General features: G+C 44.6%; 1 protein-coding gene across 7 annotated transcripts in view; it reads left to right on the top strand.

Moving 5' to 3' along the window:
- Positions 1 to 11,307, top strand: part of CD58 (CD58 molecule) — a 42,306-nt gene extending 30,999 nt beyond the window's left edge. For 2 of the 7 annotated variants that reach the window (XM_043538720.1, XM_037909545.2), the window contains 4 exons: positions 4,576 to 4,647; positions 6,965 to 7,000; positions 8,561 to 8,613; positions 9,888 to 11,307. In XM_043538720.1, the coding sequence (XP_043394655.1) occupies positions 4,576 to 4,647; positions 6,965 to 7,000; positions 8,561 to 8,613; positions 9,888 to 9,932 (206 nt within the window). In that variant the 3' untranslated portion in view covers positions 9,933 to 11,307. The other 5 variants (XR_006288106.1, XM_037909550.2, XM_043538721.1 and 2 more) reach the window with 5 other exon arrangements.
- The last annotated feature ends 3,312 nt before the right edge of the window (positions 11,308 to 14,619 follow it).

Raw genomic sequence — 14,619 nt, 5'->3', positions numbered from 1 at the left:
TTAATTCACGCGATTAACTCAAAAAAATTAATTGTGATTAATCACAGTTTTAATTGCACTGTTAATAGAATACCAATTGAAATTTATTAAATATTTTGGATGTTTTTCTACATTTTTATATAAAGTGTATATTATTTTTGCTTACAAATATTTGCACTGTATAAATGATAAAAGAAATAGTATTTTTCAGTTCAGCTCATACAAGTACTGTAGTGCAATCTCTTTGTTGTGAAAGTACAACTTACAAATGTAGATTTTTTTTTTTTGTTACATAAGTGCATTCGGAAACAAAACAATGTAAAACTTCAGGGTCTACAACTCCACTCAGTCCTACTTCTTATTCTGCCAGTTGCTAAGACAAACAAGTTTGTTTACATTTACAGGAGATAATGCTGCCCTCTTCTTATTTACAATGTCACCAGAAAGTGAGGACAGGCAGTTGCATGGCACTTTTGAAGCTGGCATTGCAAGGTATTTATGTGCCAGATATGCTAAACAGTCGTACAGCCCTTCATGCTTCGGCCATCATTCCAGAGGAGATGCTTCCATGCTGATGATGCTCGTTAAAAAAAAATGTGTCAAATTTATGACTGAACTCCTTGGGGGAGAATTGTATGTCCCCTGCTCTGTTCTACCTGAATTCTGCCATATATTTCATGTTATAGTAGTCTCGGATGATGACCCAGCACATGCTGTTCATTTTAAGAACACTTTTGCTGTAGATTTCACAAAACACAAAGAAGGAATCAATGTGAGATTTCTAACTGACCCACAATTTAAGAATCTGAAGTATCTTCCAAAATCTGAGAGGGATGGGGTGTGGAGCATACTTTTAGAAGTCTTAAAAGAGCAGCACTCCGATGCGGAAACTACAGAACCCGAACCACCAATAAAGAAAATCAACCTTCTTCTGGTGGCCTCGGACTCAGATGATGAAAATGAACATGCGTCGGTCCACACTGCTTTGGATTGTTGTTGAGCAGAACCCATCATCAGCATGGACGCATGTCTTCTGGAATGGTGGTTGAAGTATGAAGGGACATGAATCTTTAGCGCATCTGGCACGTAAATATCTTGCAATGCCGGCTACAACAGTGCCATACAAACACCTGTTCTCAATTTCAGGTGACATTGTAAACAAGAAGTGGGCAGCATTATCTCCTTCAAATGTAAACAAACTTGTTTGTCTGAGCAATTGGCTGAACGAGAAAGAGGACTGAGTGGACTTGCAGGCTCTAAAATTTTACATTGTTTTATTTTTGAATGCATTTTTTTTTTTACATAATTTTACATTTGTAAGTTCAACTTTCCTGATAAAGAGATTGCACTATAGTACTTGTATTAGGTGAATTGAAAAATACTATTTCTTTTTTTTTTTACAGTGCAAATACTTGTAATCAAAAAGAAATAGAAAGTGAGCACTGTAGACTTATTTTGTGTTATAATTGAAATCAATATATTTGAAAATGTAGAAAACATCCAAAAATATTTAAATAAATGGTATTCTATTATTGTTTAACAGTGCGATTAATTGCGATTTAATTTTTTAAATCACATGATTAATCGCAATTCATTCTTTTAATCGCCCTCATATTAAGATCAACTTGCGTATGAACCAAATTAAATGGGACATTAGCTGGCCAAGGGGATTGATAAAGGTATGTAAATCCTTTCACCTGTAGATCACTAGGTCAACCCAGTTCAAATTGGTAGTGATTAAGGCCCAGATACACAAAGAGATTTAGGTACCTAACCTCCAGATTTATATGCCTTAATCCCAGATCTAGGAACCACTGCAGTCCAGCTGTGGCTAGCCATGTAGGTGCCTAAACTCGCTCAGTACTGAAGTTTTTTTTAGCAGTAAAAGTTCCCCCTGTGCCTATGTTTTTGCCCTGGGCATGGGCACTGCTGCCTCACTGTAGGCATCCAGAAGCCTATCTGCTGTCTAAGCCCCAGTGTGATTTGAAGAGAGGTGGAGGAGCGCTTGTCTTGTGTGTCTGGCCCGATCTGACCCGATTAATGTTCCCTCTAATTTTTTCCATCCATGTACAGAATAAATTTTGTTATGTGCACCGAAGTATGTGCGGATGTGCACCACCAGTAAAAACAAAAACCTTTAGATATAATACATATTTTTAAAAAGTTACCATAGGGATAATTACTCCAGTCAGGACAGGTTAGGCATTTTAGAACTCACTACTCAAAGAATTAAATTTAAGTGTAAGAGAAATAAAAATGGTGAAATGCACAGACCAGTCAAAACACTAAAATAACGTACTTTGAAAGAATTAAATTACAGAGAATATATGTGCATTGCAGGAAGTACCAAGAAGTAACAACAACAATAATACAAGTATGTGTTGGGAGGTGAGTGTGAAAGAGACTGTGTGAGAGAGAGAGAGACAGAGACACTCTGTGTGAGAGAGAGAGAGAGACACACTCTGTGTGTGTGTGTGTGTGTGTGAGGCAGAGACAGTGCATGTGCTCGCTGCTGGGGAAGTTTCTGATTGCACTGTCTCGTTAAGACACTCACTGAAAGCTCTCCTGCTCTGTCCTGAGCCCTGTTGTCTCCTCTCCCCTGCTCTGCAGAGATGGGGTACATGAGTGGGGTCGGGGGAGAGAGAGTGTGTGTGTGTGTGTGTGTGTGTGTGTGAGAGAGACAGACAGAGATGGCTGCTGGGGAAATCTCAGAAACAGTGCACTGTCTCTTTAAGAAATGTACTCAGTCACTCTCTGTTCACTGCAGCAGCCCCATGTCCTGAATGTCCCCTCTCCCCTGCTCTGAGGAGATGGGGTTACAGGGGCGGCGCAGAGGGGGACACCCTGACATCAGCACCCGCTTCCCTCCCCTCCCCCACACAGCCAGCAGGAGGGTCCTGGGAGGGGAGCAGCTGCAGGACAGAGCAACGTGGCGGGGAAGGGCACCTGAACACATGCTGCTGGATGTGCATGACCTGCATTGGAATCTCTCCTGGGCAGCTGCCCAAGCACGCAGCTTACAGGGGACATAGGCGCTGATGTGTCTGGGTGTGCTCTTAATCATGCCTAATACCACATAAAATGGTACCTAAGCCACCTGACTTCAGGAGAGGGGTTCCTGGTTGTGAATTGCTAAGCAGAGAGAGGCACAAGCTCAGAGGGGTGGGGCTTAGAACACACTTCTCTAATTGACCTCTCCCACTGGCTAGCTTAGGCGGCTCCTTGCTTGGCATAGAGATAAGACTATCTCAGGCGAACAAACTTTGTAGGATATTTATTTTAGAAAGAGTCCTGACTTCAAAAAAAAAAAAAAAAAAAAAAAAAAAAAAAGGATGCCGTATTCAGAATACTTCAGAGAAGTAATGTTCAGGGATATGTTACTAAGAGCCAAAAACTACATCGTAAAGTGGGCTTTTTTAAAACCACCCCTCTGTGCAAGGTAAAAACCTTGGTTTCAAACTATCACAAAGGATTCTAGAAAACTTCCTGTTAGTTTAATTTTTTTATAAATGCTCAAAGTCTTCATCCTTCAACTTTAAGGAAAACATTTACAGTTGGAAAATGTTTTATAGAAGATCTTTGCTGCTTCTAAATTCATGTATCCACGCAAAGGTGAAAACCTTTGTTTATTCCTTAAATGCTTAAGATGGTCAAAGCTCTTTTTGTAATGTTTATTGCAAATGTTTTGTAAAGCATCTAATGTAATTTCCTAATATCATTGCTATGCGAATGGAAAGATGTTTATATACAATATAGCAGGGTCATCTAATGCTAGAGCTGGTTATGAAATAAGAAGCCATTTGGGTATAGAGTAGTGATACTGGGGAACTAAATAGTATCTGGCAATGCTTAAGCAACTCCTGATGGAAGTCGGAAAGACACAAGTCACCTCTTCAGGAATGGTTAAGAAGAGACAGTATTTTATTGGATGACTGTTTAAATTAAAAGACTTTCTTTAAGAATATTTAAGTTTAAAAATGGTCACATTGAGAGCAAAAAGAGCGCTATATATGACATAAGGGTATTTGGACTCATGTCAAGCAGAACTTCGACTCCGGTTGAACTCTGGTGAAACTAAAGGCATATGTCAGAAAATGGACTAAATCAGGGAAAGAGGTAAAACTCTAAACTTTAAAAATATACTGAGAATTTCCTGCCACAAAGGCAGTTAGAATCCTGCTGTAAATGCTGCTACAGATTGCATGTATTTCCTGGATGCGCAAGCTCAAAATTTCCCCTCCTTACTCCACAGTTGTACAATTAGCTGTATGCTGGCGGGTTGCTGCTAGAGGTGGCTGCATTTCAGGAGCTCTGCACAGAGACAGTTTAGGAAGCTCCTCCGGGACTATCGGTCATGGAAGTTGTAAGCTGTGAAAATATTCACAGCTCCTTTTAGCCAGATAATTTCATATGAACTGTACAGAGAACCTCCAAGTGAATCAGTGCTGGTTGGGGGTGTTTGTTAGGCGCTGAAACCACCTGGGAGAAGCTGATAAATAATACGCAGCAAATCGCCTGGCAGAAATTTTTGTTTCTGTTAAAATGTATTGTGTTATGTACACCTGAAGTTTATATAATTATCTCTCCTCCTTGTAGATGAAGTGAAGAACTCAGAAGAGACTAAATCAGTGAGCCAGCATGACCTTTCCTCCACTCAAGAGAATGCAGGTGTGTGGCCATCACACTCTGGCCAGAGTTAAGTGGGGGAAGTGAGGCACATGTGCTGCATGGCAATGACTAGCTGCTTGCGCATGGCTGTGAAGTGGCCAGTGGAGGGAAATGGTTGAGAAGTGTTGGGAGGGGATGAGGTGCCCATTGCACACACAGGAAGGTAGGAGAGAGACACTGTCACGGGAGTTGGGGGAAGGAGGGAGGGTCTCTGCCTGGAGAGTAGCTTGTTCACAGGGGAAATGAAAGGAAGGGAGCATGAATGTTTCTGATGTAGCTGGAAGTGAGGACTTGGGGTGGGGACTGGAGTCAGATTTCCTGCAAAAGGAGAATCAAGACAATTCTCTGTGTGGCTCTTATAGTACAATTTTAGATCTTCTTTATTCTCCAGCCTGCCTCGGCTTGCCCTCTCAGCTCTGGCGTAATGACTTGGTTACTTGCTGATGTGCTCCTTCTCTGTGCACACAGGGCACTTGTAGAGCATTACTGCCCTGCCCATCCGCCTGTGTTTTACCATTCTGTTTGTAATAATCAGCACGTACATCCTCAAACACCACTCAACCATTGCTGCATAAATCCTCGTTGTGCCCCTTTGAGAGTGGGTATTGTTATCTCCTACTTACACCTGGGGAAACTGAGGCACAGAGAGGTGAAATGGTTTGCAAGCCACACAGGACCTGAGTCTCTACTCACATTGCTGTCAATCAGGAATCACCCTAGTGGTGTCAAGTAAGCTACAAGGGTGAAAATGCGTAGACAGTCAAGCACGGAGTATTACAGAGGACATAGAACCCAGGAGTCCTGATTCCCAGTCTTGTGCTCAGAATACTAGCCTACCCTTCTCTGTCTCAGTCATCTTATGACAAAACCGCACTTCCCAGACACAATGTCGGACTAGATGTATGATTGCTGCCCTGCAAATTTCAGGCAAAATGTTAAAATAAGGGTGACTAGAGCAGTGTCTGATTAAACCCTCTTGTACCTATGGCCCCCTCCAGACAGGACAGATTCCTATGTCCAGATCCTCAAAGGTATTTAGGCACCTATTTCAGTGGAAGTTAGGAGCCTAAATACTTTTCAGGACCTGGGCCTTGGTGCTCTCTCGAAGGCTAAGGGGAGACTTAGTTGTTGTGCTGGTCACACTGCAAGAGTCACAAGGGTTTTGAACAGCTGGCTGGGGGGCACAGCAAGCCCTTAGACCAGAGGTGCGCAAACTATGGCCCAAGGGCCACGTCCGGCTGCAGGACCCTCCTGCTCAGCCCCTGAGCTCCTGGCCTGGGAGGCTAGTCCCTGGCCCCTTCCCTGCTGTTCCCTCTCCCCCACAGCCTCAGTGTGCCACGCTGCCAGCGCAATGCTCTGGGCGTCCGGGCAGTGCGGTTGCAGAGCCGTGGCCTGACCCAGTGCTCTGGGTGGCACGGCTGTAGCACTGCCAGCCACAGGTGCTCCAGGCAGCACAGTAAGGGGGCAGGGGGAAGGGAGGGTTGGACAGAGGGCAGGGGAGTTGGGGGTGGTGGTCGGGGCGGGGCGGTTAGAGGGTGGAGAATAGGGGGTTGAATGGGGGCAGGGGTCCTGGGGGGGTAGTCAGGAAGGAGGGGGGGGTTGGATGGGGCGGCGGTGGGCGGGCAGGGGCAGAGGTTCCAGGGCGGTCAGGGGACAGGGAGAAGGGGTGGTTGGATGGGGCAGGGGTCCCGGGGAGCAAGTCAGAAATGGGTGGGGGGGGGTTTGATGGGGCGTCAGGGGGCAGTAAGGTGTGGGGGGTCCAGGGGTGGTCAGGGAGCAGGGGGTGGTGGATGGGGCAGGAGTCCTAGGGGAGCCGTCAGGGAACAAGGGGGGTTGGATGGGGCAGGAGTCCCGGGGGGAGCTGTCAGGGAGTGTGAGAAGCGGGGGTGGGGTGGGGGGGGCGGATAGGAGGCAGGGGCTGGGCCACGCCTGGCTGTCTGGGGAGACATAACTGGCCCTCCATACAATTTTGGAAACCCGATGTGGCCCTTAGGCCAAAATGTTTGCCTGCCCCTGCGCTAGGCCCCCGGCTGCGTGCTGTAGTAAGCAACAAGCCCTGGAAAAAGGGGTGAGGGAAAGAGGTGCACTGCTACCTTTTTGGAGTAGCAGTAAGGGGTGCATTTTAGCACATTATGCTTCAGCTCTCCCATTACCCATCGTTCTCTGTACCAGGGACACGCCAGCTAGCCACTACTCCTCTGTTCCCCCAGTGCTCCTTGGGTAGGTTAGGAAAGAATTTTACCCCCTCTATGATGACCATGAATGATATGTGCAATAATTGATGCTAACTCCAACTCATTTGCATCTTATTTTTCAGATTATGAAAATATCACAAAGGGGAATCAGGAGCCAGGTATGGAAAAGAACACAGGAACGTTTTAGACCCCTGTATGATCACGTCTGGGGAAAGTACGATAGATTGCTAGAGCTGGTCCCCAGCTAAAAGCTCCAAACATCCCTGAATGTTCAAGACCATACATGTGACGTGTGCGCATAGCTCCTCAGGTTATAGCACTGTTGGCGTGGCGTACAGGGGTTAATGCTGTCTGACTGGGGGGGCATTTCAAAGGTGCTTAATGGCCCTAGATGTTAGAGCTCTAGATGGCAGATGAACACAAATATCCATATAAGGACTGGGATTGGTTGGCAGGACTTGTGGTAGCAAATCAGTGGTTGTAGATCAAATGGTTAATGTGTCTAATTATCCTTGGTTACTCAGGTTCCAATTCCAGATTAAATCATGAATCAGGGATGGAATTCACAGCTCCCAGCGCTCGAAGCCTGTCCACACTAGCGCTTTAAAGCGCTCAGACTTGCTGCATCTCCACTAGTAGGATTTGCCAATATTGATAGATAGATCTGTGTAGCTATGCTAGCAAGCTCTTTCTAGTGTATATAAGGGGGAGATGTAAGTCCAAAAAACCTGAGTGAATGGTTTTGGGGAGGGGTATTATTTCACAGAGTATTTGTATTAACACTAGGTTTTGTAATAGCTACAACTAAAGCCTAAATATGAGCTCTAAACAGCCTGACAGTGTCCCAGAAGGTGTTACTCTACTCTTACTCAGGTGAGCGCCCATTATCTCTGTCTCAGTAAGACCTGAGTAAAAATCTGAATAAGTTAATCAGTATTTAGCCCTTGAGTAGTATTTATATAGCACCATATAGATACATGGGGCTCTGCTGCAAGGAGCTTGCAATCCATTTTCAACAGAAACTGTGCAAACAATTAAAGTTCAGGTACTAGATGGGAACAGTCTGGGTGTGGATCAAAACCCTGGTTTTAAACTTTAAACTGAGGTTTAAAGAGTATTGCTGAGTTCATACTAGAGGGTTGCGCTGTTTTTATTGTATTGGTCTAGTTAAAGTGGTTGTGTGTGTGTGTGTACAAGCCTTGAGTACTGTGGTATATTTTTATAAGGGTTTCTCCCTTCGCATGACATTGGTAGTACATTAAAGATTCCTAGGCTCCACAGGAATCTGGGGCTATCAGAAATATGCAGAGTTTTCTCTTCTATTTAATACCAACCAAGCTGTATTTGCTGGAGACCGAGGGAGCAGGTAAAAGGGAGGCTTAGGAGGATAGCTAGTGGGGGGGAGTACAGAGAAATGAGAGTGAAGGTGTAGGCAGGGCTGAAACAGAGGCCATGGAAGTTGAACTAAATTTGAGTGTAGACCAGGCCTAAGTGAGGGACGGGATAAGAAACCTGAACGTGATGCAGATGAAGAGAGGCAACAGTGTGACGATCTGAGGCAGGCCAGTGACATGGTCCAAGTGGCTGGAAGGGGAAGCTGATCTAAGCAGTGGCATTTTGGATCAGCTAGAAGGGGACCCAGAGCTTGTCAGTGAGCCTGATGAGTGAGGCTGAAGACGTAAGTTTTTGTGAGGTTTGCTGGCTGTTGTTCTATACAGGATGCTTTATTTGGCCATTGGGGTTTGCCATGGTGTTTGAGCCATGTTTGGAGGTTTGTAATATACAATTGCATTATTTGTGTATGCATTATTGCTACATCTCAACACAGAGGAACAAATCAGTAACAGCAACAGTTGATTTAGTGCTGTTCACAGGTTGTGTGACCTATGTCAGAACTATCTAGGGGAGAGTAAGAACTGACCCTGTCTGTCACAGCTGTAGGCAGGAGAAGTGCATTAGTTCCATGTTTGGAGGGGATCTCCACCCTACCATTTGAGCCTTGAACAAACATCTGAAACCAGAAACACCAACTCTGAGGTTCCAAAGTTGGGTTTTTTTATGCTACTCTGTCATCTTCTTTTGTCCTGTGTTCAGATGGCCTCACCAGGACATGACAAAAGCAAACAAAGCTGCTATGTATCTGGGATACAAACTTTTGCAAAGAAAATAATTTAAAATGTTCCTTTTTGAAATTTTGCCCTGGCGGTCTCACCTTTAGTTGGGTTTCCCTTATCTAAACAACCACAGTCCCCGCCAATGCCAAACCACCCACACATACAGTCGGATAACATCTCAGACAGAGGCTGCTTTGGAAATGTAACAAACACAGGAGTTACTTCCCCTTATTCAATGTAGCGTAACTGAGCTCAACAAAAAGTACCAGCGCAACTGTAGAGTTGTGCCAGCTGCTTCAGGTCTACCTGCTGCTAGACTAGCTCCCCTGCTGCGTCTGGAGTGGGTGGAAATGGTACTGTGCTGAGATTTGGTGTGGGAGGAATGGTGCCGTGGGAGGAGAGGCACAGTCTGTATGTACCAGTGCCTTGGCACATACAGACTCGTCTCTCAGTGTTGCTGTGTCTGGTTCACGAAGAAGGAAGTGTTGACTTAAGTGGCAGTTAAGTATACCTTCTGAAAATCAGCCCAGTTTTATTTAGATGCCCATCACATGATGTAAATACTTCAGATATTCTGTCTTTACACTTTTTCATTATAATTTCTCTGTCCCTCAATTTCCTTGTCTGTAAAATGAGGATAATATTTACCTACCTTAGGACAGCTCTGAGATCCTCAGATGAAAGACGCTTCAGGAATGCATAATGTTACCATAGGAAAAAAAATCCCTGCAGCATTATACCCAGGAGCGACACCGAGTATCAGCTGATGCTGCTACTAACATAAACCAAAGACGACATAGCAAAATGCTACAGTATCCTATTAATTCATATTTATTGTTAGCTAGAGTTTAAAATCTGCAGTGTTCTTGGGTAAGTGATAAAACATTGCAAACTAAAATAAAAAATATAATGAATTCATCTTTTATTCCAGATCTTAAACAGCAAAGGGACGCAGACTAACAACACAATAGACTAAACTCCATTGCGGAGTGACAAAAGAGATTGAGAGAAGAAATGGAACAAGTATCTTGTGGATGTCATCAATGAGTGCTTGAGTTCTCCCTAACAAAAGTGTTTTGAAGATTCGTGTATTTGTTCTCAAGCTTCCAGCAATGCCCACTTTTATCTTTCGAGGGCAGATGCCCTCTTTCTTCAATGTTGGTTATTTTGAAAATGGACAATGAGTCAAGGAGCAAATCCCTTTGCATCCGTGCTTTTTTTTATACTTTTGTTTTACAAGCAAGCAAACGTGAAACATAGGAGCCAGGTTTATTTATGCCAATATTTCCAGACATTAACTAACACAAGTGAATGTAGACAAATCAAAAACTAATCGACATGATATACAACTCCAACTGTAACATTATTTACATTCAAAGGAGAAGAGTATTCAGAGGGGCGACTCTCATTTTCTCCGCCTCCCTATCTGAAAGAAAAGGCCACAATGACACTGTCCATGCATAGATGAGCAACAGCTTTCCTGGCTCTTGTTTCTTCCAGAAAGCACCACCATCACCCTCCACCCCCACCACTAAGTTCTAATTTTTTTTTGAATAGCAAAAGGTGGACGCACCTTCTAGCTCAGTGGACATGGTATCAACTCGGCTAGAGTAAATGGCACAGTGGTTCTCAAACTGTGGGTCAGGCCCAAAAGTGGGTCATGACCCTGTTTTAATGAGGTCGCCTGGACTGGCGTTAGACTTGCTGGGGTCTGGGGCTGAAGCCAAAGTCTGAGTCCCACTGCGCAGGACGGGGGCTGAAGCCAAAGCCCAAGGGCTCGGGCTATAGCGCCCTCCTCCCATCCCCGCTGCCCACCCAGAGGGGCAAGGCTCAGGCTTCCGTCCCTCTTCCTGGAGTTGTGTAGTAACTTTTGTTGTCAGAAGGGGGTCGCGATGCAATGAAGTTTGAGAACCCCTGCTACCCAAACAATGTATCCTCAGACTCTAAGGTAAGTCTCAAGAGCAATTGCGTTTGTGGCGCCCACAACTGTGTCAGAACAGCTGATCTAAAAGCATCAGCACAGACACTTCATTCACTATCAGAAGGAGATTATCAACCAATGAAACCAGTACAGTCTCTGTGCCAAACCCAGGTCTCAAATCTATGCAAGTCAGGGCTTTGATGTATGAAGTTAGGCACCCAAAAAATCTACATACTTTAGAGCAGTGGTTCTCTAACTTTTTTTTTTGCGGACCACTTGAAAATTGCTGTGGGTCTCAGTGGGCCACTTCATGATCTTTCCAAATGTTGTTTGTACCGTGAGCTAACTATTGTAAAGAGCTTTGGATTAAAAAAAACCTTAATTAACATTTTTTTGTTCTACAAATAAAAGCACACAACTCATATTTTAATATCAGTAGTCTTACCTTTCTAATGTGATGGATGTGCCCTCACTCCCCCGCCGCAGCAGCCCCTGAGCTGGGGCTGGGAAGGAGGGTCGTCTCTCCCCAGCAGCTGCAGTTCTGGAGCTGGGGAAAGTTGCCTCTTTCTCTGGCCGCCGCAGCCCTGCATATCCCAAATTCCCCCTACTCACTCTTCTCACCCCACTGCCCCCTCCCACCTACCCCCTATTCCCCCCAAGGCCACCACCTCACCTTACATGTGCATCTTCTCCAGGATCTAGGCACCTAATTAGTGGAGCCACGCCTGCGCAGCTCCACTAATTGGGTGGCTGGCCTTTCATTTTCTCATGTGTGGCCGCCCAGGCGTGCATCTTAGAGGGAACTGTCCATGGACCACCTGAATGGAGCTCGCGGACCAATGGTGGTCCACGGACCCCAGTTTGAGAACCTCTGCTTTAGGGGATTCTTGCATCCAGGTGACTTACCACAGGTCCCACAGCAAATTGGTGACAGAGCTGGAAACAGAACCCACATCTTCTGATTCATAGGTTAGCACGCTAATACTGTACCATGTTTCTTCCTTACCCATTGATTATTTTTAGCGTGCTTTCATTATTTTAATAAGGGGCTTCCTCAGAAACATCCCCTTGAGCTTATGATCTACAGTGTGCAGGTGGAATGTCAATATTTGAGAATGGAAAATGGATGGTCAAAAATTGAGAATGGAAAATCGAATGTTGAAAATCAAGAGTGGAAAATGGACTGTCCAAAATTGAGTGTTATAAATGGAGAAAGAACAATCAAATGTGAAAAATTGAGTGTGGAAAATCAAAAATATTAAATTAAATGTCAAAAATGGGAGTATGTAAAATTGAATACAAAAACCGAAGTGTCAAAAATGAAGAATGTAAATTTGCACGTCAAAAGTTGAGAATGAAAAGTTGTCAAAAATACGCAGTGGAAAATTGAGTGGCAAATTATGAATGAAAAATTGCACTGTAGGGGAGAGCTCAGCCATTTGGACATTTTATGGCTGGACTTTCTAACTCCGGGGAAGGCCTTTGCCAGCTAGTTAGAAAGTGCCATTTAAAAACTGAGTAGCACCCCAAGTTTGGCTGCATAGGAATGGATTCTGGCAAGCTCTCACACCATCCAGAGCCTGAATTTGGCCAGTATACCTGGAGGCATGGTGCTTTGTCTTTGCAAGAAAAAGTGTGTCAGATGTACTATGTACTATTTCAAGTCATGTGAATGCTCACACCCCAGCTGAGGGCTTGTTGAAATGCAGTGGATTTGATTTACATGTGAACCATACAGACACGCCTGTACAGCAGTGGATGAGTTTTATGTGTGTACCACACAGACATTGCTTGCTTTTGGGAAGCAGTTGAGAACGGCTTTTTAGGCATTTGGAAATCGGATGCAATCTATCAGTTGATAGTTTGACAGACACTTTTCACAACAGGCACAAGTTTGGGCAAGTAATAAAACACATCGCTTCCCAAACTGGAACTGTACAGCGTCTGCAAAGGAACATCTTCGCTTTTACTGGAGAACTCTCTGGAGACCAATCAAAGGTGCCTGAATTTTCGGTCCCCCAGTCTCAACACCTGCAGGATTTGAACTCGGGTCATCTGAGCCTGTGGGTGAGAACCATACTACCAGGCCCTCCAGGCACTTGCAGGCTTTGTATACCTGAGAGGAAGGCTTTTGCTAGTTTCATACAAACTTTGCCAGCATCCAAAGTTTCACAAGTTATCCAGTTTTCTGCCATGCTCTCGCACTCCATAACCTGAACCAGATGCAAATACCACGGTGCGCATCCATTTTTCATTTGCAAGGAAAAGCATTGGACAATGTATTACGTCACAGAGTAGTCACGTGAGTACTCTCATCCCAGCGGAGAGCTTGCTGAAATGCGGGGATTTCATTTATATGTATACTGCACAGACACACCTCTAGAGCAGTGGATGAGTTTTACACGTCTACCACAGAGAGAGGCATCACCACCTCTCCCACCTCCAGCTGAATCCCAAACATCAGCTGAGATGAAACGGGCTCAGACTTTAATAACAATTCCAGCCCATCTCAGCTAACTTCTTCTCTTTTCCCCAGAAGGATAGTTATTACTGCGTTTTTTTCCTTCTAAAATCCCTTTCCAGCTAAAGGGAAAGGTAACAAAGGACGTTGTTAAAATGAAAGCCTTATTTAAAATTACATTTTAAAGTTACATTTCAAATGCTTTGTTGCTTTTTTCCTTCTTTTTATCTTTAATAAAAGGCTACAAGAATTGTTAATGACGTGTTTGCCATGGTATGAAGCAGGCTGAGGTCTCTGTTTATAAAATCCCAAACCTAGTTTAACATTGTTTAATGTTGGACAGTGACTGGGTTATGTTAACATCTTTGGGCCCTATATTCCATCTCAACTAATACAGCAAGTTCTGCAGACAACAGCCACTACCCAGCCCTTATCACCGTCCATCCTGTGCACTGAATGAGTCAGGGTTTCCTGTGGAAAAAAGAGCTTCTGGTCCTGCAATTAAGACGATCATAATGCATGCAAACAAGGGGGCTGAATTAAAGTTTCACAGGCAGTCTCAGTGCTGGCATTTCCTACCTTCGGATTCTTTGACAGTGCAACTTGAGTGCTCTTGTAATGTAGGTGTCTTTAGGATGTCATTTCTGAAGTATTTCCAGAAAACAGAAATTCCATCACATGGAAAAATATTGACCCCCAGTTTGGGTCATCAGGGGGCTTCAGACCTTTAGGACCACAACATAGACCTTGCCCACTTAAGCTGTCAGCGTATCTGGTAGCAGCAGTAGGCTGAGTGCACAGATCAGGCACTAGAGGAGGATGAGCTACCCACATTGCCAGGGAGTTTCACAACTATTTGCTGACAGCAGAGGGTGGCAGAGACTCAGGACTACTGGGTTCTGTTCCAGGTTCTGTAGGGCAGTGTGCTGAAGAGGTTATAGACCCCTTCTGCCCCTGTCTCCCTTACGCCCCTGAAGTCTGTCTCTATTCCCCTATCCTTCCCACCACCTGGCTCCTGCCCCTAACCAGCCTGAGGCAGACACCAGTATGGAAAATTTCAGCTTGATGTTAAAGGTGGTTAAAATTATAAGCAACTGAAAACAGGGTCTTTTAGTTACGGCTATGATTCTGTCACAGGTATTTTTAGTAAAAGTCAATAAACAAAAATCCACTGAAGCCTGGGACCTCAACCTGACTTTTACTAAAATACCCTGCGGAGGGGGCAAACAGTGCTACTGGGGCTTCTGTGGAAGGGGCTGACTATGGCTGCTGCAGCCCCAG

This window comes from Chelonia mydas, chromosome 1, assembly GCF_015237465.2.
Source record: "Chelonia mydas isolate rCheMyd1 chromosome 1, rCheMyd1.pri.v2, whole genome shotgun sequence".
NCBI lineage: Eukaryota > Metazoa > Chordata > Testudines > Cheloniidae > Chelonia > Chelonia mydas.
Note: the sequence above shows the minus strand (reverse complement) of the source record. Positions and strands in the feature narration are given on the sequence as shown.